At 44.5% G+C, this 23,899-nt stretch overlaps 1 protein-coding gene across 4 annotated transcripts in view; it reads right to left on the bottom strand.

Moving 5' to 3' along the window:
* PLA2R1 (phospholipase A2 receptor 1) overlaps window positions 1–22,362 on the bottom strand; it is a 110,751-nt gene extending 88,389 nt beyond the window's left edge. Inside the window, exons 1-3 of one of the 4 annotated variants that reach the window (XM_032636870.1) lie at window positions 22,008–22,348; window positions 7,245–7,628; window positions 4,284–4,457 (exon numbers count right to left, since the gene is read on the bottom strand). In XM_032636870.1, coding sequence (XP_032492761.1) covers window positions 4,284–4,457; window positions 7,245–7,628; window positions 22,008–22,122 — 673 coding nt within the window. In that variant the 5' untranslated portion in view covers window positions 22,123–22,348. Of the gene's footprint in view, window positions 1–4,283; window positions 4,458–7,244; window positions 7,629–22,007 lie in introns of those variants that run through there. The other 3 variants (XM_032636871.1, XM_032636873.1, XM_032636872.1) reach the window with 3 other exon arrangements.
* Between the last annotated feature and the right edge of the window lie 1,537 nt (window positions 22,363–23,899).

Raw genomic sequence — 23,899 nt, 5'->3', positions numbered from 1 at the left:
ATTAATTGATTTTCAGATTTTCAACCAATCTTACATTCTTGGGATAAGTTCCAGTTGGTCATGGTGTACAATTCTTTTTATATGTGAATATGGATTCTGTTTGCTAGTATTTTGTTGAGGAGTTTTGCATGTATATTCATAAGAGATATTAGTCTGTAGTTTTTCTTTTCTTGTGATGTCTTTAGTTTCAGTACCATGGTAATACTGGCCTCATAAAATGAATTGGGAAGTGTTCCTTCCTTCCTCTTCTGTTTTTCCATTTACTCTTTAACCCACTCAATCTGTAACTAGAGTATATCTTGTCAAGGCCATCAATGACCTCCATGTCACCAGATCCAGCAAACACTTAGTTTCAGACCTTGTCAAATCAGGCCCTTCAGCAGCATTCACTTGAATGTGAACTTCATTAGGGCAGGCACCATGACTTTCATCTTTCACATTTGTGGTTATAATCACAGCACCCAGCTGAGTGCTTGGTACATAGCAGGTGTTCAATACATATTTGTGGAAAAGAGTGAATGAATGGTTTGTGGAAATGGAGGTCAGGCATACATCTTCATAGAAGCCAAGAAGAGACTGCTCTGAGGAACGAAAGCAAGGTGAGGGTGGGGAGACAATTCTTTTGAGAAGTCTGTCTATGCAGGGGATGAGAGAGATAGGTATTTTCAGGAGGCTGAAGTGGAGATGAAGGAGTTGTATTATTTTAAGATGTTATTTTAAGACGTGAGTAGGTTTAACTGCTAATGAGAAGGATCCATCATTCATCTATGTTAGAGTAGAAGTGTGCATTGGAATCACCTAGAAGGCTTGTTAAAACACAGATTGCTGGGGCTGCACTTCTAGAATGTCTGATATAGGTGTCTGGGATGTGGCTGGTAACTTGCATTTCTAGCAAGTTCTCAGAGAATGCTGATGCTGCTGGAACCACACTTTGAGAAACACTGAGATACAAGTTGGAGAAGATTGGATGGGAGGCTCCAGAGTCCAGATGGCGAGATTTGCCCTAGGTAGGAGGAGGACCACTATTGCACAGGAAGGAGAAAAAGGAGATGGGTAGGCTTAAAGGCTTGGGAGCAGGAAGTTGTCAAAAATTCCCTTCTGATGGATCCTGTTCTCTTTGGGAGGTAGGGATTGAGGTCATCTCTTAAGAGTTGGGAAGGAGAATGTAGGGCAGGGTTAGAAGTCAGGGGAGAGTAGAGAGGTTTGTATGACCCTAGCCGGGAGTGAGAGAGCAGCATGACAAAAGACACGTAATAATACTGCTGACAAAGCCACGGTTGGCAGTCATACATCAACATTGGTACCTATCTGCTCTGTTACATCATTCAAGTTACTGATAAAAATTGTATCAGGTGAATAAGGTTCCAGGGCAATCAGATCATCCCAGAGGCTGGTACCCTAAAAATATCTCAAACTAACTAAGCCTGACTCTCCAGCTGTGTAAGACACACAACCAGGACGGACATAGTATGACACAGAATTGCCTCCAAACAAACCTAGAAAGATTCTTCTATATCATCCTTGTTCCTGAAGATCTATGGTGACAGATGTTTTATCATATCCCTCCCTGCTAGTGTGTTTTTGTATGTGTTTATTGGCACTAAATTTACATTGTGCTCACTTACAATCAACGTTTTTATAAAAGGGCATTATTCTACAATGAGATACTAAAAAAATTCTGTGTAAGAAAGATGAGATACAGAAGTATGAATCTTTGCTTTAATCTACTCACTCCTCTCTGTTCTGTCCACTTTTTGACCCCATGGAAAGAACTGTCTGCTTGCTCAGATTCCAGTCTCCGGCACATCATTTTGACTTAAGTTGGCCACCAGGAACCAAAAGTAACAAGAAAGGAAGAAAACTGGAACTGTAATTTAGCACTGCACAAAGAAACATGCTCTCTGCTGGTTGTGGTAAAGGTTAGGAGAGTTGGAATCGCAAGCTGTCAAATGGAGGACGCTTCTGAACTGTAGGAAGCAGAACAAATAGATAGCCTAGGCACTGAAAAGCCCTGGGCACAACTAAACCCAGGCTTCCACCTGGGAAACCATAACTGGCTAAAGTGACAGAGCATGGTGACAGTGTCCTTCAAAGAATCTCAAGGAGAATAGTGTAGTTTAAAACAGTATTAGGGCCATGTGAAATACATGTTAATCTTATTAGTATTAGTTTCTTTACTTTTAATAATGACATCTACTGGAGATGGAAATGGAAAGAGAAGATGATGTAAATAATGTGACATCTGACTCAAGAATCCAAGCAGTGTAGGGATTACATGCACATACACCTCCATACAGACATTCAGATTCAGATAGAGAAGGCTGATGATCTGACAGTCAATAAATGATGAAATACTTTCATGCTGGTTGGTGAAGAGCTGCTGTCCTGAGCTCCTCAAGTGCCTCTTGCTGCCTCAGCATCCCCTCACATTACAGCAGATAAGGGGTTAATACCTGCAGTGGGCCTCTGGGACTCCTAACCTCCACATTAAGGTCTCCACTTGGATTGGCCAAGAGCTCATACTAGATTGGTTGCTAAATGTCTTGATATCGCCCATGTATATAGATGTATGTTGCGTAGAACTACCTGCATATTATGAATTATCTGATGAAGAATTATCTGCCACAGGATCACCTGGGCCACTTGTCAAAAATGCAAACGCTCGGGCTTCCCTAGTGGCGCAGTGGTTGAGAGTCCGCCTGCCGATGCAGGGGACACGGGTTCATACCCCGGTCCGGGAAGATCCCGCATGCTGCGGAGCGGTTGGGCCCGTGAGCCATGGCCGCTGAGCCTGCGCGTCCGGAGCCTGTGCTCTGCAACGGGAGAGGCCACAACAGTGAGAGGCCCGCGTACCAAAAAAAAAAAAAAAGCAAACGCTCACTGCATCTCCGGGACTGGTCAAGGATATATGTTTCAAACTATCCCCCAGGTGATTCTATAGCATCATGTCAAATATAGTCTGCATTTCCAGGCATGGAGCAAATCTGTCTGTCCTGTATTCCATCTAGAGGCCAAGTTCTTGGAAGAGAGGGTCCTAAGTCCTAACACTATGCTTAGCTTAGTGCTGTTGACAGATAATAAAGACGTACGATCATTGATTCAGAAGCACATGCTGAAAGGATAAATTAGGCCTGATGATGATATGACGATGATGATGGTAATCCTGGTGAGTACCAGGTACTGTGATAAGTGGCTTAGATGCATCATCTAATTGTATCCTCTCAATAACCCGAATAGGTACTGTTATTATCTCCATTTTATAATGAGGAAGCTGAGACTCAGGATCTCGTTGTTGGGAAGAAGCAGGACTCCAACCTTGGTCTTTCCGATTTCAAAACCTACACTCTTTCTAATTCACTAAGCTGTACTGGCTCTTAGATTAGAAAACAATTCAACAGGCAATTTATAAATCAGATTCTTTGGAGTTAATCTCTTCAGTTTCTTTTTGTTTCAATTTCTTTGTGGCATTTTGTTAACTATGCGGAGGGAAGGTAGGCATGGAAGATGAAGAGATTGCAAAAGTTATATTCTCTGCCTTGCAGAAACCAAGGTGAAGGAAATTGAATATAGAAAGTAGAAGGTATATATAAATAACCCCCAATACTTAAGAACCACTGGAAACCTTTAAGCTAAATGAAAATACAATAAAATAATAAAGTACTAACTGACAAAAAAAATTAGAACATTGCAGCTGTCATTGGACCTTGAAAATTGGGTTAAGTAGAGAAAAAGATTTTGAGGTTATAGCTAGAAATCGAGTAACAAGGAAAGGGAATCAAGACAAGAACTCATTGTCGAGAAATAACAAGGGCGACTGTGATTTTAAAAAGATCATCAAGGGCCAGCTGATGCCTGGACGTGACAATGGGCAAAGCAAGCAGTCAGGACATGGAGAAGTTAAGGCAGCTCATAAGAGGGAGTGGATTGGAAGGATAACTGAGCTTTATACACATTCAGGTTTGTTTTGAAGTATCCTTCCTGGAAGCTGGGATTAATGAGATCACAGAGTATTATAATTTGATTCCGGTTAAAGCATCCTTATGTACTGAACTTAATGAGGAATGGCTGATTAACATCTTTGGAACTTAGGGAAAAAAAGGAATATACATCAGAATCGTCTTTTCAAGGCAAAAACAAACAAAATCAAAGCCTGGATAAATGGAATCAAAGAGCTTATTCAGATTTTAGTAGCTCAATCTCAGTGCTTTCCTTTAGATACAATAACTTTCTAATCATCCTTGATTCCTTCATGACATAGGGGGAAGACTAGATTTTATTCTTACTGGGATCTGGGCAAAATCCCCACTTCTCATCTCTTTCGTATCGGCTGGTCGTGGCACACCACAGCAAGTTGTCTTCCCGCCCTTCCCGGGTACATTCATGATGCCACTGCCGGTTGTACTGGAAGGGAAACATGCACGGTGTCCCGTGGGCGTTCCCTTTGATTGTATACAAATCTAGGAGAAAGAAAAGGACAAAATCAATTAAGCTTTATCTCTGGAAACTTCATAAAGTGAATGCATTTTTTATTGACTGAAAATCGACACTGGGCAAGGCCCTCGCTTTACCACAGAGAACCCTCAGGACTTCAGTGTCTAGTGTATGGAAAAGTGCAAGGCTGAGTGCTGTGTTCAGGGGAAGTGTTGATAAATGGTTTGTTTGTATGTTTATCTCCTTGTTTATTCACTATGGTGCACTGCTACAGTAGCATACATATTTGTGAATGGATGAGAAGAAAAAACTTATCTATTTATTATTATTTTTATTTAACTATAGTTGATTTACAGTATGGTGTTAGTTTCAGGTATACAGCTTCAGATTCTTTTCCATTATTGGTTATTTCAAGATATTGTATGTAGTTGGAGATTTCACTTTAAAATATCTTCCAGTCCCCCAGTACATCAGCCATCAGCAACTGAATCTCGAGGTTCATAGGCATTTATTAATTTATCCATTCAGCGGACATCTGTTGAGCATTTAATGTGTCCAGCACTGGGTATATGATGGAATAGTGAACAAATGAGTAAAAGTTGGCTTTCATATGGAGCTTCTGTTCTAGTGGGGAGAAAAAAAGAGAAGGCAAATATACAAGTAAACATGTAATTTCAGGTAGTGATAAGTACCATGAAGAAAAACAAAATACTGTAAGAATAGAATGACTCTGTGTGTGTGTGTGTGTGGGTGTTTGAAGGGGTAGAGGCACTATTTTTGATAAGGTGGTCAGGGCAGGCCTCTCTGAATAAGAACTGGGGGAAGAGGTTTAAGTCTTTGGAAGAGAGTTCTTGGGGCATAAGGAGCAGCAAGTACCGGGGAGCACGAGGGACCTGCGACAAGAACTGTGCGGGGCGGACGGGGAAGCGCAGGGAGGCCCCGGGCGAGGCAGAACCAGGAAGGCAGTGGAGCGTCAGCTCACAGAGGGCTGGTTCTGCCACATCATGGGCTTTGACCTTTACCCTGGAGGCGGTGGGAAGTCATCAGTGGGTTTTGAACGGGAAAGTCAACATGATCCGATTTTTAAAGACTCACGGGGTGCACAGTGGCAAACAGAATGTACACAGAGAGAGGGCAAAGTGGATGCCCGGCTCGAGGCCCCTGCAGTGGTCTAGGAGAAAGATGGCCCTGCTGAGTGGCCGGCTGGCTGCTCCCTCAGAGTATTTCAATGATCAGTCATCCTTGGCCTTAAGCAGAAAACAACAACTTTTCATGACTCAGCTGGGGCTTTCTATAGTGAGGGAGATCAGGGCCACCCTCAATTAAATCAGTAGGTCCTGGAGCGAAGGGGCTGGCTGTGGAGATTCCCACCCTCTCCCACAGTCGGTGGGGGGCGGGTGTTGCCTGAGCTCACTCCACACCACCAGCCCCAGAGGCTGAGGCTGTTAGGAACTACTGGTATACCAGGACACATCCTCTTGTTTCCTTCCTCTGCCTTCTACTCAGTCTTCCTCTGCATGCATCGTAAGCGTGGGCATATGGCTAAAATGTTAACCTGGAACAACATGCCAAGTTCTTCCTTAGAACTGTAGATTATTCAGTGTGCTGGTATGCAGCACTTGCTTTATTGTAGTGAGTCCTGAAAATGGCTTGCCCTTGGCTGTCTCTCTTTACTCATTTCTCGCAGGTACGGGAGAAAGTCTTACTTTAGATCTTGGTAGCTCCTTGCTCTGTTTCCTAGAATTCTTAGAAATAGAAGCTCTTAGTAAGCCATAATTCTACAGAGCACCATGAGGGCAGGGACCACACCTGTCTTGTTGGCCTTTGTAAATCAGATGCCCGGCACAGAAACAGTCAGTGTTCAATGGATGCGTGATGGACGGTGAATGGGTGGATGAGTGAATGAAGAGAGCTACAAAACAAAACCTGACAAACAGGTTTGAGGTTTCAGAATTTCAGAACTAAGGTGCTTTCTTTCTCTGTTTAAAAATACCAAATATCACAGGACCATGGAAAATGAAAACACCTCCCCCCACCCGCCACCAAAACCGTGCTTTCCTACTCCCCGGCACACACCAAATAACCCCTGACAATAGTCTGCCTTTAAATCCCTTGTAACACGGGACTTCCCTGGCGGTCCAGTGGTTAAGACTTCGCCTTCCAATGCAGGGGGTGTGGGTTTGATCCCTGGTCGGGGAGCTACGATCCCACAGGCCTCGGGGCCAAAAAACCAAAACATGAGACAAAGGCAATATTGTGACAAATTCAATAAAGACTTTAAAAATGGTCCACGTCAAAAATCTTTTAAAAAATAAATTAAATAAATAAATGCCTTGTAACATGACCACCACACGGATGCCAGCCAGGCCTTAGGAGGCACTGAGGTGCTCTGCAGGCACACTCCACACATGGGACAAAGTTTCTACAATAAAAGAAATATTGACGGGAGAGGCTCTTATTTTCATCCTGAAAGGCTAACTTCAAAAAATCTTTTCCTTCTATTTTTATTTTCTTTCTCCCTCGTCCTCCTGTTCTTTCTCCTTTCCATTGATTCCCAAAGTTATTGAAGTGTTTTCTCCTCTAATACCTTTAAATTCGCAGTTCTGTTTCTTTAGCAGAATTTAGCAAGCCCATTCCAAGACTCCAGTAATCCTTTTACAATAAGCGAGTAAGCAACTAAATTGTATTTAGCAGAAGTGCCTGGAGGTTCTAGGGGCTGTGCACCTCTTTCATATATTTTACAAATCTTTACTTACGGGCAAACTTGCTAAACATATCATTTCATGCGTACTTTGGTTGAAATCCTTTTTTACCTTTGTGCAGATATTCACAAATGCCTCCACCACCTGACGTATAGGAAACCCACTTATGAAGGTATTTCCAGGAGACCACAAGCGTGTTGTCGTGCTTCACCTGGACCATGTACTGGAGCGGGCCGGTGATCATCTTCCTGTTACAGTGCCACTTCAAGGAAATGTGGGTGGAATCACACTCGTATATGCTCAGTGGCTGCTCTGGATTAGACACATTCAGGCCCAGGCAGCCGCTGCCTCCGATGTTAAAGAGGCGGTGGTTTGAAGCCCACTTCCACAGCATGTACTTGTTGGGTGGTTTGCAACTCTCCAGGGTCAGTGTAGATTTGCCAGCTTGAATGCATTTCTCAAGGTTCTCACTTTGGATAATGAAGATCCCTTTATCTGAAACAGCAAAATAGAAGATATGGTATAGAATCTTCATATATAATTAACCAGTGTCGGGAGGATCCCAATGTGCATGTCTGAGCTGTGACATGTCACACTGACAGCTGTCGCAAACAGATCTGAAGTTGATGTGTGGGGTCCACCACAGGGGCTTGATTTGCACAAAACAAAGGAGTTTCTTGGGAAGCATACATGGACTTATTAGAGCTAATGGAAAACCTCTTGTCTAAGACAGCCATTGGCCCTCCAGTAACAAGGGATGCTTGTGAATCCACTCCAGAATGGTACTGGTAGAAAAGGAGCTCGCCACAACTGAAGAGAGAGTGGGGATTGGTGATAATACTCAGCGCTGCAACGGAGAGACATTGGGTGCCCAGAGGCATGGTGACACTTTGGTTTTCTTCAGACAAGTGCCTGAATGTTAGGAATATGGCAGCTGAGTCAAGAGCCACTGAAATGAAAATTTCCACCATCAAATTTCGGTAGAAAACCTAAAGGATAGAAGTCAAGGGCTGCTCTGTGTCTTGATATAAGACGCGATGCTGGTGAGAAAAAATGCTTCTCCACGTTTGTCTTCTGTGCTGGGTCCATCAGGTGTGGAAGGATGGGGACATATGCTATGGGGATGGACTCTTCCTGGGAGCATCCTTGTTGGGCAACAGCAGACATGTCCAGGACACTAGGTGAGGCCCCTCACCTAGGTACATGACAGGTTGCAAGAGCACTGTGACAGGACTGAAACCACACAGGCCACATGGGGATGTGAAGGAAGTAGGCATTTTGTGATCTACCCCTGAGCCGCTAATCTTTGGGAGCCAGAAGAAGAGATTTGGGTGAGTTTCCTTTGGAAAAGCTGGCAGGGCCCAGCCAGGACTTAGTGGTATCTACCTGTCCACTACCTGACTTTACCTCAGGTCGCTGGCCTGGAAGGCATCTATTACACAACAGTTATGAACATGTCCTCCCACAGGGTTTTTGAAGGTGGAAATCATGTCTGATTTCTTTTGTCCAAGTTCAGAGTGTCCTGAGCACATCGTGGAAGTTCAGTAAATGTTTGATGTTGATTAAACACACCAGCAGCTGCTGCTTACTTAGGCTCATGGTTGCTGGGTTACTCAGCGCAGACTGTCTGGTCAGGTCCAAGAGCTCTTTTGTTCTCCTATTCACTAGGCTCTGCTCTCACATCTTACTTCCTGTCCATTCTTCAATAATCTAAAGGGACATTATCAGGTTCCCTTAAAACGGCTGTGATTTAGGGCCAGGTGTGTGCGGTGGCAGGGGCATAGTGGACGCAGGCAGAGCCTTCTAGAGATTGGGAACACCGCAGAATGAGTGTCCTCATGCACTGGAATGTTTCATTTTGGTAAAAGTTCTTTTTGTTTTTCTAAAGTTGCTCAGGCCAAGAAGAACTGATTTACAATAACCCAAATCGCTTAAGACACTGTTGAAAAAAGATTGTCAATGTATTAATGGAAGCTATACTTCATGTAATAATTGATAACCTTATTTATAACCCTATATTTGAGGAGTTGAAATAGTTGTCAGAAAATTGCTTTGATCACCATACATCAGAACAAAAGAGAAAGGAGTGGGGGCAGGGGGCAGAGAATGAACTGTTTTAGGGAGATTTCATTTAGATCAGGAAATTTGTTTTCCTAATGAAGCCCATGTCTGTGTAGTTATTAGTATAGTCATTCAAGATCAAATCTACCTCTCGCCAATGCAGTGTGGACTCTGATAATTATTAACCTTCTCTCCAGCTCTCCTATTCACCTTTTCATGCCTGGGTAGAATGTTAACCTTAATTTCTGTTGTAATCTACTAATAACTTTCTAGCTAGCCCAGAGTCCCATTAATTTTTCACTAAAGGATAATTATTTTGCTCTAATTGTTCTGTACTTTAGCTTCTATCTAATATATATGTTCAAATATATCCAGCTCTGCAACTCACTGGCTGTACCATAGCGCTCTGGGCCTCAGTTCATACACCTAAGATAGGTGGGTAGACTACCTGGCTGGTGGTTGAGAGCTCTGGAATCAGGCAGATCCACCACAGACCAGACTTGTAACTTTGGGCAAATTTCTCGATCTCTGTGAGCCTTGCCTTTCCTCTTTGAACTAGGAATATGTATGATACTCACCTCATAGGGAGGTTAAGGGTATTCCATTAAATAACCCTTGCAAAGCACCACATGCACTACCATGGCATGGGAAGACCTCAGTAAGTGTGAGTTGTTACTATTGTCATTACCGTCTTTCTGGCTTCCTGATTCTTAGTCTGCAGATCCAGCCGTAGGTCTGGTTGAACACCTGTAGAGTACTAATTTGAGCATACCCTCAAAGACTTGTAGCATTAGCACAAAAGCTCATTTTTACTTTAGATTCTGCAGCCCATAGTAGGTGTAGACTTTTTAGTTTTAAACAATCCAGAAATACCATGCTATCACCTTTCATGGAGGAAAAATATTCCTCAAATAACCAGGTGACAAAATCTTTGTCTCATTTGTCCAAATACATGTGTGATTATGAATTGAGTCTTCATCTATTCATCTTCCACACTGTCAACCTGTAGAGTCTATACTGCAGCTCTCTTACAAGAAAGACAGAAATGCTTGATGTTGACCAGCAGTGTATGGATGGGTAAATGAGTGGTCTGTAAGTAAATGGACATGGAAATTATAAATCACTAAAATTTGAGGTGAATAAATAATGTTTTAAAATGTCCAAATTATTAAGTGTTGAGAGAAAAGGAGTGGTAGAATCAGAGCTTTTGTAGTTCTACCACTGGTCATAAAAACACCTTTCCAAAGCAGAAGATACTGGACAAACTTAACTCCCTGATGCTCAATTTTAGGGTGCTATCATATTTCTAAGCCCAGCTGCCTTTAGGATGTGGCTCTGGAAAATTTCCTCAGAATGTATCATAAACAAGTAGCTCTGGCTTACCAATAACAATAAACATGCCATCACCAAAAGAATAATATGTCACACTAAGCTAAAAAACGGCCCAATCCCATTTTCCCATTAAACTATAATAGAATCTGGTCCTAGCACCATTAATCTCCATAAATTCACTGAAGAGAAAACAACTGTTTTCAAATAGACTATGAGGAAACCCAATATAGGTATCAGTACTCGGATTATCATTATATGTGTATATGAGTCATCTCTAACAAAAACATAATATGAAAATAAGCCACCAATCCTTAGTGTCTGTAGACAGATTTCAAAAAGGATGAAGATCGGGCTTCCCTGGTGGCGCAGTGGTTGAGAGTCCGCCTGCCGATGCAGGGGACATAGGTTTGTGCCCCGGTCCGGGAAGATCCCACATGCCGTGGAGCGGCTGGGCCCGTGAGCCGTGGCCGCTGAGCCTGCACGTCCGGAGCCTGTGCTCCTCAGCGGGAGAGGCCACAACAGTGAGAGGCCAGCGTACCGCAAAAAAAAAAGAAAAAAAAAAAAGGATGAAGATCAAGTGTGGGAGGAATCAAGATTGATTATATATGTCAAGGACATCAGTTCTGCTTGAACACTGATTAAGTGATTAATGAAGTACTGCCAGAATTACTAAATCTCTTTGCAGTAAAATGCTATTATACTTCCCTTCATAATTGTAAGTTTAGGAGGAGAAAAAGGATTGATTTACTGGAAGTAACTTATAAACTAATTTTCATCCTTAAAAAATAAAATCCATAGAAGATAGGGGCTCTACTTTCTACTTCTGAGTTCCTTTCGAGACAAGATGATTTTAGATCCACCCTTTGGCCTCACAAGATGACATGTATTTCTAAGGAATGGAAGGAGAATTTCTTTATTCATTTATTTCTTGATTCATGCATTGAACAAGCATCCACTGGTTGCTGACTATGTGGAAGGCACTGTGTAGGGTACCAGAGATAGAGGAATCATTTATCTAAATATCTGTTCTTTAAAACTATATCTATTCATTCTGGAATCATGGGAAGTCTCCTAGTTAACGAAAAGAAGGGAGTTCCATCAGTTCCAAAGTAAACATTGTAACTGCACTTAAAATGAGCCCTTAAAAACAAGGGATGAAAGATAAGAAAAAGAAAATAGACTAGAATTTAAAACACTTGACTGGATCTTCAAGTGATGTCATGTGTGAGGTGGACATGGCGCCTCAGTGTCGTCAGACCTTTCTAGGTGGAGAGTGTGTGTGTGTGTGCGCACGTACTGGCCCATTTTCCAGGGAGGAGACAGCAGAGAGCACTGGAAGGAACATGGACATGACACAGGAGACTACCTACCCATACACCCAGAACCATGAACTTCAGCGCTGGATGGGACTGTAAAGCTCGTTTAACTGAATCATTCTTATACATTTCTTTTTCCAAATCCATTTTTTTCTTAGAAGTTTTGTATTGATATACTTAGTGAAAACCATATAGATCTAACTATTTTACATCCATTCATTTATAACCTAGAAAGCAGAAAATGAGCTGCTGTAGATTGTTGCCAAATAATTTGAAGTGGGAGACTTGAAATTTCAAACAAACATTAATTGAGCACCTAATATGGTGGTGTGTTAGGAGCCCTGCAGATAGAAGGATAAATGTGCCATAGTGTTTGCCCTCAAGGAACTGACGTTCTCCCTGGGAGTACATCATGAAGTGCACAGGAAGAACTATAACTTAATGCCAAAATGCATATTGACGTAAGAGGTATAAGCACAATAAGGTGGAAGGCAGGAGTTAGAAGGGGTCACTTTGGCCTAGAAGATCAGAGAAATCAATCAGTCAGTCACTCTCTCACAAGAACACACACACACACTTTCATTCAACAAACATTTGATAGGGACCTAATATTTGTTGCACATGGAGGTACATGGGTGAACTAGACCAGCATGGGTGCCTGTCCTCATTACAGAGGGAGAGTTCAGGTAGTGCAGGAGGTATAGACAGAGAGGTGAAGGGTTGGGCCAGGGGGCACTGTGGACAGAGCAAGAAGTCATCAATGCTCAGAGGTGATGAAAATAATTAGCTCTAGGGTGACAAGCGCCTCACTATCTAAAAATGTTTGGTGGTTGTAGAATATAAAGTTGGAAAGAGGTGGTTTGGGGCCATTTTATGAAGAGCTTAAATGTTATTCAAAAATTTGTATATTATTCAGATAAAGGGAATTTTTGGAACAAGAGAAGGCATGACTGAGGCTGTGGTGTGGAAGCTGAATCAGGGTGGTAAATCATACGATAAAAACATTTATTGAGCATTTTTGTGTCCCCAGCATGGTTTTAGGAGAGTAGAGGTATGAGACAAATGTCCAAGTTCCTGCCCTGGAGGAGTTCTCACTTAGCTGTGATGAGACAGCCCACGTGCAGGATGGAGAACAGTCTGAAGGCTATTGCTTTGATCCGGCAAGAGAGAGAGGTGTCAGTTCAACTGGTGGTGATGAGAAAGGAAGGGAATGGTTAGACTCTAGTCACTAGAGAGAGAATTCAAAGAGGGAAGAAATGACAGGATTTGGTATTCGGTAGAATGGGAGGATTCTGGAAAAGGTAGTTGCAATGACTTGTTTTCTGGCTTCAGGGATCTGATACACTGTCAGATACCGGCCAATCCCTAAGATACCATGAGGTTGGAGTCTAAAGCCTGGGGCTGCGATTAGAGTTGCAAGAGTGCCAACTGAGGGTCCCTGCAGGAAGTTCCTCTTGAGGCCCTTCCACTTCATGCTCAGCACCCCTTCTGATCACTTCCACCCGCCTTTTAGTGTCCCCTTATACTTTAAATAGCTCCTCTTAGAACGGGCTGGGGTATGAGTGTTATGTAAATAAGATACGATTTGAAATGTTAAGCCTTGGTGAGATGTATGTTCTTTTGATTAAAAAAAAAACAACAACACTTGAAACAAACAATGAAACAATTCCTAAAGAAATCCTCTTTTTATGGTGGATTTTAGGCAAGCAAAGGTGTTTAATATATAACACCATGACAGTGGCACCTAATCCAACCGACGTATAAACCGGCCTCTGGGCCCTTCCATGTTATGGGAACTGGAAGGAAAAGCTCAAATGCACAGTTCACGTCAAGTGCAATGTTTAAGACAAGCTTCCTAATAGGAAGCCCACAGCTTGCCAACTGCACTCCAATTTCAATCTCCAGCTCCATTCCCCTGGGTTTAAACCTCTTCTACTCCATCTACCCACACAGCTGGTGCTGGGCTCACGCATTTCCTTCCCCGGAGCATCTCTTGAATCTGTCCAGTTCCTTGCTCTTCTGACAGTATCTCAGTTTCGGCATGGAAAGGGTCCAGGAAGTATGGGGAGGGCATCTCTGCCCTGAAACCAATCTAAAGTTGAGCAGCGTCTCTCTTGAGATGTATCGACATTTTCCAGCTATGACAAATTCAGGTTTGTCCTGTCCAGTGACTCCGATTCAGATTTGATTGTTTTCCTTACTTAGATTACTCTGTAGCAGGAAGAGATGCTGTGTGGGGCTGAATCAAGTCCCGTTCATGGCTGAACGATGCAGAGAAGCTGGATTCTTAATATGACTTTCCAAACCAATAAGCAAGGAATTTCTGACGTTTGCAGTATGCAGCATGTGCATTGTACTTGAAAGGACAGAACAAAGTGAAAAGTGTGTTCTATCCTCCTTGGCCATCTCTGCATGAATACTTGCATTTTTATCCCAGATCATCTGAGATTTGGTGTTTATCTCTTGACAATCTGACAGCACTTAACAAAGCCCGTGGCTTCCTATCAATTGATTTCTATAATCAACTAAAAAGTTAAGTATGTTTTAAAATATCCCCTTGTCCCTTGTCCTGTCTCAGAACTTCTTCTCTTTCCCTGCCCTAGCATTGTCCTTGACTTTGAGCCTTCTTTATTCTCCTGCAGCTTCTGAACCCGGATAATCACCACCTCCACAGGCCCGTGGGACCCCTCTTGCTAAATCTTTTTACATGTTCTCTTCTCTTTTCTTTCTAATCTCCCAAAATCGTCACTCCAAGTTCCACGAGGCATACAATACTTTCTCACATGCAGGAAAAATTAAACCTGGCTTAATCTGCTCCACCGGGCTCTAGTTTTGTGAGGATTCAAATTGCCTGTCACCAACCCCTGTGTGAAGTAGATTAACCCTTCCAGACTGTTCTCGCCACTCTGCCACTCTCACTCCCTCCCCGCCTCCCCTTTCGTCCATCACATTTAGCAGTAAATCTTCTGACCTCTGCAGAAAATCTTCTCTCTTTCAAAGTTCTTCGCTGTGTCTCTGTATCTTACCAGTGAATTTTTAAACTGAGTTGAAAACATTTTTCTTCCTTTTAGCTTTTAGTCTATTCCTCCATCATTTTTGTCTTTATTTAACTGGAAAGTATCTAACAGACATTCAGACATTGCTGGTGTAAAACTCATTATTTACAGCAGCTCTGTTAACATCTTATAGACTGTGCTGAAAATATACCATCTCAGTCACCAGGGAGTCTTGCTACAGAAGACCATGTTATGGCAAGAAACAATAAGACAGAACATTGTTAAACTTCCCTCAACATGCCTTCGTGTGGAAGCCCTGGGGGATATGATTCAAAGACTGGGTCACCAAAACAAAAGCAGAAAACAACTCAGCCAACAACCAAACAACCCTGGAAATGACTTGACGTTATTGAAAGCAGAAGTGTTTACACTGAGTTATCCATCTTACCTGCTTTGAGAATATACTTACTTAAGAAAAATATGTATTTACTTAAGTGGGAGACAGAAGTGAAAACACAACCAAGAGACTTCCCTGGTGATCCAGTGGTTAAGACTCTGAACTCCCAATGCAGGGCGCTCAGGTTCTATCTCTGGTCAGGGAACTAGATCCCGTATGCCACGTACTAGAGCCTGTGTGCCGCAACTGAAACTCCTGCACATGGCAATGAAGATCCAGCATGCCGCAACTAAGACCCGGTGCAGCCAAATAAATAAATAAATATTTTTAAAAAAGAAAGAAAGAAGAAGAAAACACAACCAAATCCAACTCTTAATGGTAGATATATTGTTAGTCCTTGTACTTGTTTGCTAAGGCTGCCATCACAAAGTACCACAAACTGGGTGGCTTAAACAGAAATTTGTTATCTCACAGATCTGGAGGTTACAAGTCAAAATTCAAGGTGTCGGCTGGGTTGGCTCCTTGGAGGCCTGTGAGGGAAGGATCTGTTCCAGGCCCCTTTCCTTGGCTTGTAGATGGCTGTCTTCTCGTTGTGTCTCTTCATATCATCTACTCTCTATGCGTATTTCTGTGTCCAAATTTTCCCTTCTTAGGTGGACATCAGTCATATTAAATTAGGGCCCACACTAATCACCTCATTGTAATTTGATTACATCTGAAAAGACCCTATCTCCAAATGAGGCCTCATTCTGAGGTATTTGGGGGGTTATGAATTCAACATCTTAATTTTGAGGGGGACACAATTCAACTCATAACAGTCCCATGCTTCTTATTCAGCTACGTAATTCACAGAGCCCAGAGTAAAATGAAAAATGTAGGGCCCTGGAGGGGACAGGGAAGTCCAGTCAATCTTCACTTCCCGTGGGCCTGTGAGGGGTTGCAACCTCCGTGGCAGAAAGCTCTGGGAACACACTCAGTACCTGGACTGGAGACAGGTGATAGGTCCCCACTCGGTCCCCACTCAGTCCCCACGGGACATGCAATGGTGCTGCCAACCCGGTGGGGACAGCAACCTTGTCCTGCCCCCAGATACCACTGACCATCCACTCCCAGGCCCTGGGCCTCCAGTTTCCCAGCCCCGAGGCAACCTGGTTGCCATGGTGGACGGAGCACAGGAGTATGGACGGGGAGGCTGAAAACCCACCCAAGGAAAATGGGGAGGTGACGTGAGGAGGGACTGAGATTTACTGGAGGCTTTAATCTCTTGGTCTGTGCTCCATTGTCCCACAGGATTTCATACCCAAACAACAAATTCAGAAATAAAAATTACTAAGGGGCTTCCCTGGTGGCACAGTGGTTGAGAGTCCACCTGCCGATGCAGGGGACACGGGTTCGTGCCCCGGTCCGGGAGGATCCCACATGCCGCGGAGCGGCTAGGCCTGTGAGCCATGGCCGCTGAGCCTGCGTGTCCGGAGCCTGTGCTCCGCAACGGGAGAGGCCACAACAGTGAGAGGCCCGTGTACCAAAAAAAAAAAAAAGAAAAAATTACTAAGAATTCCAAGATCCCAAACCCCAGAGCATTCAACCCCAAGGGCAAGGCCCTGCTGAGCATGGAGCCCTACGAGACAGTTCTGGTCACACGCCCATAAAGACTGCCCTGTTAACTGGCCAAGGCTAACACTGTGGAAGAAAGACCTTGGCAAACCACAGAGCACTTCTTTTAGGGCAGAACTGCTTGAGGTTGAGAGTATCTGCCTTAGTTTCTCCATCTGCACAATGGGCTTAATTAATTATAGTGCTGTCCTCATAGGATCCTGATGAGGACTACCTCAGTCACTACGACCCCTTTATAAATGTTAGTAAGAGAAAAACAGATCTTAACTTTGGACATGGGTAGTGAAAAATAGCAGCAAAATAAGACCAATGTTTATAGTTAAATAATTACTTTAAATTTCCTGTTTATATTTTCATAACCAGAAAGGAAATTTCTCAAGAGCGTGATGCAAAAAGCCAGAAATAATGAAATTTTTTCATTAGCATATTTCTTTGGAACTGTAGTAGTCTAGAAAGTACAGTCAATTAGACAGTCATGTGGCCCCGCATGAAAGCAGAAAACTCTTGTCTATTTTGTTTAGCTCTGTATCACAGAACCCAGTTTAGAGGAATTCTCATAAAATTCCTCCATTTTTCTTGAATGACTTTATAAAATATTCTACCCTAAGTGACTCACTGTAGTGTTTATAAGGTGTTCTTGGGTTTGTTTCTTTTATGAACTGTAATATTTCTTTTCACTCTGATCAATTAAAAAATATAATTTATGTTCCTAGCTTTGTTTTGGAACATCTCCTAAAAGGCTTTCAAGGATAATTTCTAAAAGAAGATGGAGACAAGGGTCTATAAATGTCTCAAATACATTACTTTGATAGATCATATGAAGATTCATCACATAGGCAGAACAAAGAATTGTTTCTTCAGAAACCCTGATATAAATAAGCAAACTCTTAGCTCAAGGAAGGGAAGCTGAGGGGACAGTGAAACTCTGTGTGGCTCAACCTTTCTGGTAATTGGCGTGGAACCCACATGGTGTAGTATCAGTTACTGTGACAACCAATAAAAGGAAAAGAGGTTAGGAGCTAATGAGAAAGAGTAAAAAGGACCAGAAAAATTGGAAGTCTGTGCTGACTCTCAAAGGCTCATGAGGAAAGAAGCCAGTCAGAGAAAATGGGATGAGAAAAGTATAAAGTGGAAGAGTTTCTGAAAGATGATGAACGGAGATGGAAGAAACAGAGTCTGAGGGTTGGAGTGATTGACGGCCAGGCAGGGCAGCTAAACCAGGAGCTGATCATGCTTTTACTTAAATTCCAAATCCCCAGATTAGGAGAATGGCTCATTGCCCAGGGATATATAAATTGCCTAGAAAAAAATCAATGGCTTTGCACATTTCGGCTTTGTGAAAATATTTACTCCTACTTGTGGAAGCACAGGTTTGGAAAAGGAGGAGGCTGGCCTCCTGTTCCTCCTGTCACAAAATCAAGTCACATGCTCCCAGCAAACAGCGGGATAAGAATGAGCTATTTTATCAGATCGCAAGGCTACACAGGGGTCCTCTGCATTAGTGCTTGTGGATCCGGTTCACATCCCTACTCTACAAGCTCCTGTAGGTGCAAGTTACTCAACCTGTCTTCACCTGTGAAGGAAGGGTATGCACTAATAGCACCCAGCTGGCTGTGGTGAGGGGCATTTTGACCTTTGTATTAGAAATGGGAGCTAAGGGGAAAATCTCAGGGTCACGACTCCTTCCCACTGCTGCCTCCAGGGGTTGGCTCTCACCACCCTCTTTCAGAAACCTTTCCTTTGTGGCACCCTCTCTTCATTGCTCCATACGGAGCGCACCGCCCTGAACCTCTTCCTCCCATTCACTATGTGACTCCAGCAAACACTCCATTGGCCTCCCCACCCCAAGGCCTTTCACTCCCAACACTCTGGCCTGGTGTTTCCTTCAGTTCAGGCTGTGGCCCATTAATGCATCATGAAGTCAAAATAGAGTGGAACATTACAAAGCAAAATAGAGTAGAAAAGTAGCAGCACGTCATATCAGGTAAGGGTGTTTTTTAATGAAACTTTTGTTTCAGACGTATATGTCTGTACTGCTCTGGACACTCAGTTCCTTGACCCCCTCCGAGGGGGGTAACTGATAACTGATCAGTGTAGTAACTGATACTACACCATGTGGGTTCCACGCCAATTACCAAAGAAGGTCTGAGGACCTTCTTTCACTTGTTCTCGTTTTAGTGACCACTTCTGCAGCAATACCTTGGACCTGGTCACTACTGAGAATGGACCTGCCTCCAAAATTCATTATTTCCATTGTATAATCACTACCCTTCCTGTTCTGCCGTCTCTCTCATCTCCTTACTTTCTCCCTCACTTCCCTTGGTCATTGGCCATTCAAAAGAGCCTACCTTGACCGTCTCTGAGGACTGACACAGCCATGGGCTCCCTCCACCCCTGCTGCTGGGAAGCTGAGTGCTGTAGGGGAAGCTCTCTTACTATGTTGGTTGGGGCCATTTCACATTTATAATTTTCAGCCCTCAACGTCGCTTCAAAATTCTTTTACTTGCCCCCAGTTCATTTCCTTTAGCAACCTCCACAGAGACTATGCCCACTTTTCCCCAGGATGCCCTGTCCCCTTCCTTGATCTCCTCTCTACCCTCCCAGTATCTGGGGTATTTGAATGAAATTTTCAAGTTTTAGCACTTGCTAGAATGAAGGGCTCAGATTTCAGAACCACAATGAGGTCCCTTGCTATAGCAACTAGAGGTAGGAGAGAGGCTGCAGACATGCCATGTACAGTGCTGTGCACAGGGAAGTAATTGTTACAGGGCTGTCAACACGTCAAAATGGTCTGGACTGGCCAGAGGAAGAGGGCACCATGGTGATACTGAAACAAAAGGACAATACTTGGGTAAGTACTATTATTAGTTCCCTTTTTACATATGAGGAAACTGAGGCACAGAGAGCTTAAGTAACTTGCCCAAGGTCACACAGCTGATAAATGGTAGAGCCAGGATTTGAGCCCAGACAATCTGGTTCCAGGGCCCATGAACTTAACCACTATATGACACTGCGTCTACTGATTTTTTAATACAAATTTATTGGTAAATGACTGAAAAGTCAGCACAATACTGTCCATCATCTGCCTCTCAAGGCTGGGATGCATATAATAAATAAGAGATCAATCAGTAACACATAACAAAGAAATTTTCAGATGATAAACACTATATGTATAATCTGCCTTGTATTACTACCTATCCCTTATTAGTGGGTGTGAAACCGACATAGGTGCATATTTTCTCCTGGTTGCTCTGGGGATGCCAATCACGGCTAAGAGTAAGTTAATGTAGTCCAGTGAACACAGGGGCAAACGTAGGAGCCCAAACACAGCTAAAAAACACTGCTGTATTTCAGCTTCTACATCTGAAAAATGGATGGCTGGACTAGACAATGTCTCAGGTCCCTTCTAACGCTAAGATTTTGTTTTTCCATCTTTGGACAAACAGGAAAAACCCGATTTTAAACCCATCTAGATTATACTTGAAATTCCACTGATGTGAGTGCTTGGAGTCAAGGAGGGGAGCCTGTGTGAGGACTGGAGCAGTCAATGTCACACAGTCTCTGTGCTCTTCAGAAATGAGGAGCAGCATTTTCACATCTGAAGAATCTCTAGGCCAACTATGTCAAATGCCTTCAGATTTGCAAACTGTCACCTGGAGTGGACAGGAGGTAGTGGACGATTCTAACTTCATAGTGTCCTTGACTATTAAAAAGAAGGCACTGATTAGAAACTATCTCAGCCGGGATTTGGATCTGCTACATATAGAAGCGATTAGCCCATCAGTGCTAATCCTGGCTCAGAGGAACACCAGCGCATTCTCTCTGTGTGGCTAGGTTCCAGCTTCTGTCCTCTCAGCTGCTGCCCTCTTCTAGATAGACATTTAGTGCCCAGGCAAGACCCACATTTTAAAATGTAAAGAAATAAGCGTGGCATAGCGACTGTTTGTGAAGACGGATCACCCCCATGGGGTCACAGGTGCCTCTGCAGGAGGATTTTTATTGAAATGACAAAGGAGGTAAGAGGCCTCTGACCTTCGGCCACTTTAGAATAAGAATTGCTCAACCTGTCCCCGGTAAAGCCTCCTAGGAATGCTAGAGAATGCAGTCCAGAGGAGATTACCTCCAAAATGTATACATAATATGTTGAGAGGGGAAAAAAATAAATACAGACATTGGTGACATATTTTACTCCTTCTGTCCAAGCTTATCCCCAGAGGCTGAGAGTATGGAGGCTGCCTGGAGGCTTCTCCTGGTTTATTTAGCTTTTCCCAACCTCTTTCCTCCCTTCACCATGGGCTTGCACTTTTGCACGCTGGCTCCTTTGCCTCAGAGGCAGCCCATACAGTTATTTATGAAAGCGGTGATCTCTCTTTCTGTCTCTGTCCATAGCCCTTTATGAATCTTATGTACAGTAGGTGCTCAATAAATGTTTGATCAATTGATCCCGTGTACACGTGTATATTGCAATGGTAACTCTGCAGGAACTCTCCACACGCTGGCCTGCCGTGCGCCTTGCAAAGGATCACATTTTACCCTCAATGGTCCTATGTCTGTCACAGGCCCCATTTTTCAAAGGGGAGAAACTGAAGAGCAAAGAGGGTAACTTGCTCCAGCTCACAAGTTCATTGGGGCCACAGGGGCTCCTCTTCCCTATCTGGTCTGAGAAGCGTTAACAGAGAAGATTGTTTTCTTTCCCGAAGGGGCAGAGAGGAGAAGCCAGGCTGGGGCCACTCCGCAGGTGGCGGCGTACACCCAGAGCGCTTGCTTTGGGAGGGGACAGAATGGGACATCTTTTTGCCATCAGGTATCCCAGAGATAGTCCTCCCAAATACACCGCTCTAGGAAAGTTTACATTCGAAACATCTCCTACCCTTCTACGCGCAGCTTGTCCCCGGCCGCAGCCCAGTCAAACCGCCTGCGAGCCGAGGCCCCGCCCCACGCCGCGCCCCCGACCGAAGCCTGGAGGAAGCGGAGCGGGGTGCAGGGCCTGTCCCGGTGCAGGACTAGCCCATCCGCAGGGCTTTCTCCGGACGGCAGAGACGCGGGCCACCATATAATCCCGGCCACCCTCGCCCGCCCCAGCTTCGCCCCTTCCTCCTCTTGCCCACCCCCGCCCCCGACGTGCCCATCTGGTCCCTCTGGGCCGGGGGACACTCACCCTGCCACTCGAGAAGCCGCTCGGGGGTGAGTGCCACCGCCGCGCCCTCGGCGGAGCCCGCCGGCACCGCCAGCAGCAGCGGCAGCAGCGGTGGCAGCAGCGACAGCAGCGCCATCGCTAACCACTGGGCTCGCCGGACACTGCGCCCGGCCCTACGGTGGGCGAGGCGGGACCGCAGCCTCCTCCGCGCTCCACCCCTCCTCCAGGCCTCGCCACCCCTGCGTCCCGGAGATCCACTCCGTCACCGTCACCCCTGTCGCCACAGTGTGCGGACACTCGGGGTTATGGGCTGGAAGGCGGAAAAGTCCAGGCGATTTTCCCCGCCCTACCCACTCCGGCTTGGAGCGGGAGGGAGGAAGAGGGGGTGGACCATCTGCCCATCCCAGAAATTCCTGCCTTTGGGGTGGGGAGAGAGGAGGGGTGAGGCTGCCCCGTGCACGCGCCTCCTGCTTCCAGCCTTCTCTCTCCTTCTTGCGGAGGCCAAATAGGAGTTGGGGGTGAGCGAGTTGAGAATCTCTGGGACGGTAAGTCTGACATCTGGGTTTGCAAACCACCCGGATTATGGTAAACACTGCGGGTTTGGCAGCAGGCAGCTTAGAGGAAACCGAGCTGCTCCGTGGACCCAGGCGCGCTGGGAGCTCTCTGGACCTCCTCTCCCCTGGAATGTGGAGCCCAGAGATCCCTGGGGGTGCGCCGGGGTCTCCACCCTCCTCACTCCAGAGTACACTGAAGCGTCTTCCATTGTTGAGCTCCTTTCCCATTTAAAAACTACCTCCCCCTTCCATCTCCTTGGATCCTCCTAACCCAGCAAAATAGCTGGGTTATCCTGTGTTACAGCTGTTACTGCGTTGTCCCACTTTATACCTAGAAAACCGGTCCAGAAAGGCAAAGTGATTTGCTCTAAGAAGAGGTTACTCCTTAACTTGGCAAAAGTTCCTCCCTAAACTAGGAAGCCCTGACTAGAATGTAGTCTTTCTAAGGGTAGTCTTTCAAATAACTGGCGGAACACTAGAAACATTCAATATTTATGAGAACAGGCTAATGTAAGATCTTTCCTAAATAGTCATTAAACAAAACATTGCTTATGACGCTAGTCATTAAAACATAAGAGGAGGGAAGAAAGCAAAAGGGAGCTTTAAAAAAATAAAAGAAAGGTGATGGGGTCTTGGAGAACCTTGCCTTTCTCAGCTGCCTGTTGGCCAAGACCAAACCAATAGTTTTGAGTAACACTGTCAGCTTTAGACTGAATTGTGTCCCACCAGCTCCCCAATCATATGTGGAAGTCCTAACCCCCCAAATGTAGTTGTATTTGGATATAGGAATTTTAGGAGTTAATCAAGTTTAAATGAGGTCTTGAATGTGGGGTCCTAGATAAGGTCGGCTTTATAAGAAGAGGAAGAGAGAGATCTCTCCATCCAGGCACTAAGGAATGGAGGACACAGCAAGAATGTAACCATCTGCAAGGCAGGTAGAGAGACCTCATCAAAAACCAAAACCTTCAGGAACTTGATCTTGGACTTTCTAGCCTCCAAAACTGTGAGAAATGCATTTCTGTTGTTTAAACCACCCTGTCTCTGATATTTTGTTGAGTCAGCCCAACCAGACTAATAAAACTGTCTTAGCCTGTTCTCCAGAAAGCAGAGCCTGGGTTGAGATCTCTGGCAGAGAGTGGGATTGAAGATCAGAGTGCATAAGGAAGCAAGGACAGCTACTGCCTTGGCCACTGTCGTAGCAACGTGTGCTCAGTCCTGCAGGAGCCTCGGAAGGTCTCAGAACTGTCTGTCCTGGGGAGAAGAGGAAAGGGGGAAACATTTATCCTTAGGCTGACCATCTCTGCTAGTGAAGGTGGTCCTAGGGTTATTAACTCCTCTGCACACTTCCATAGCAGTGGT

Source organism: Phocoena sinus, chromosome 7 (genome assembly GCF_008692025.1).
Source record: "Phocoena sinus isolate mPhoSin1 chromosome 7, mPhoSin1.pri, whole genome shotgun sequence".
In the NCBI taxonomy this organism is placed as follows: Eukaryota; Metazoa; Chordata; class Mammalia; order Artiodactyla; family Phocoenidae; genus Phocoena; species Phocoena sinus.
The sequence above is the reverse complement of the archived record's forward strand: the minus strand, read 5'-3'. Positions and strand labels throughout refer to the sequence as shown.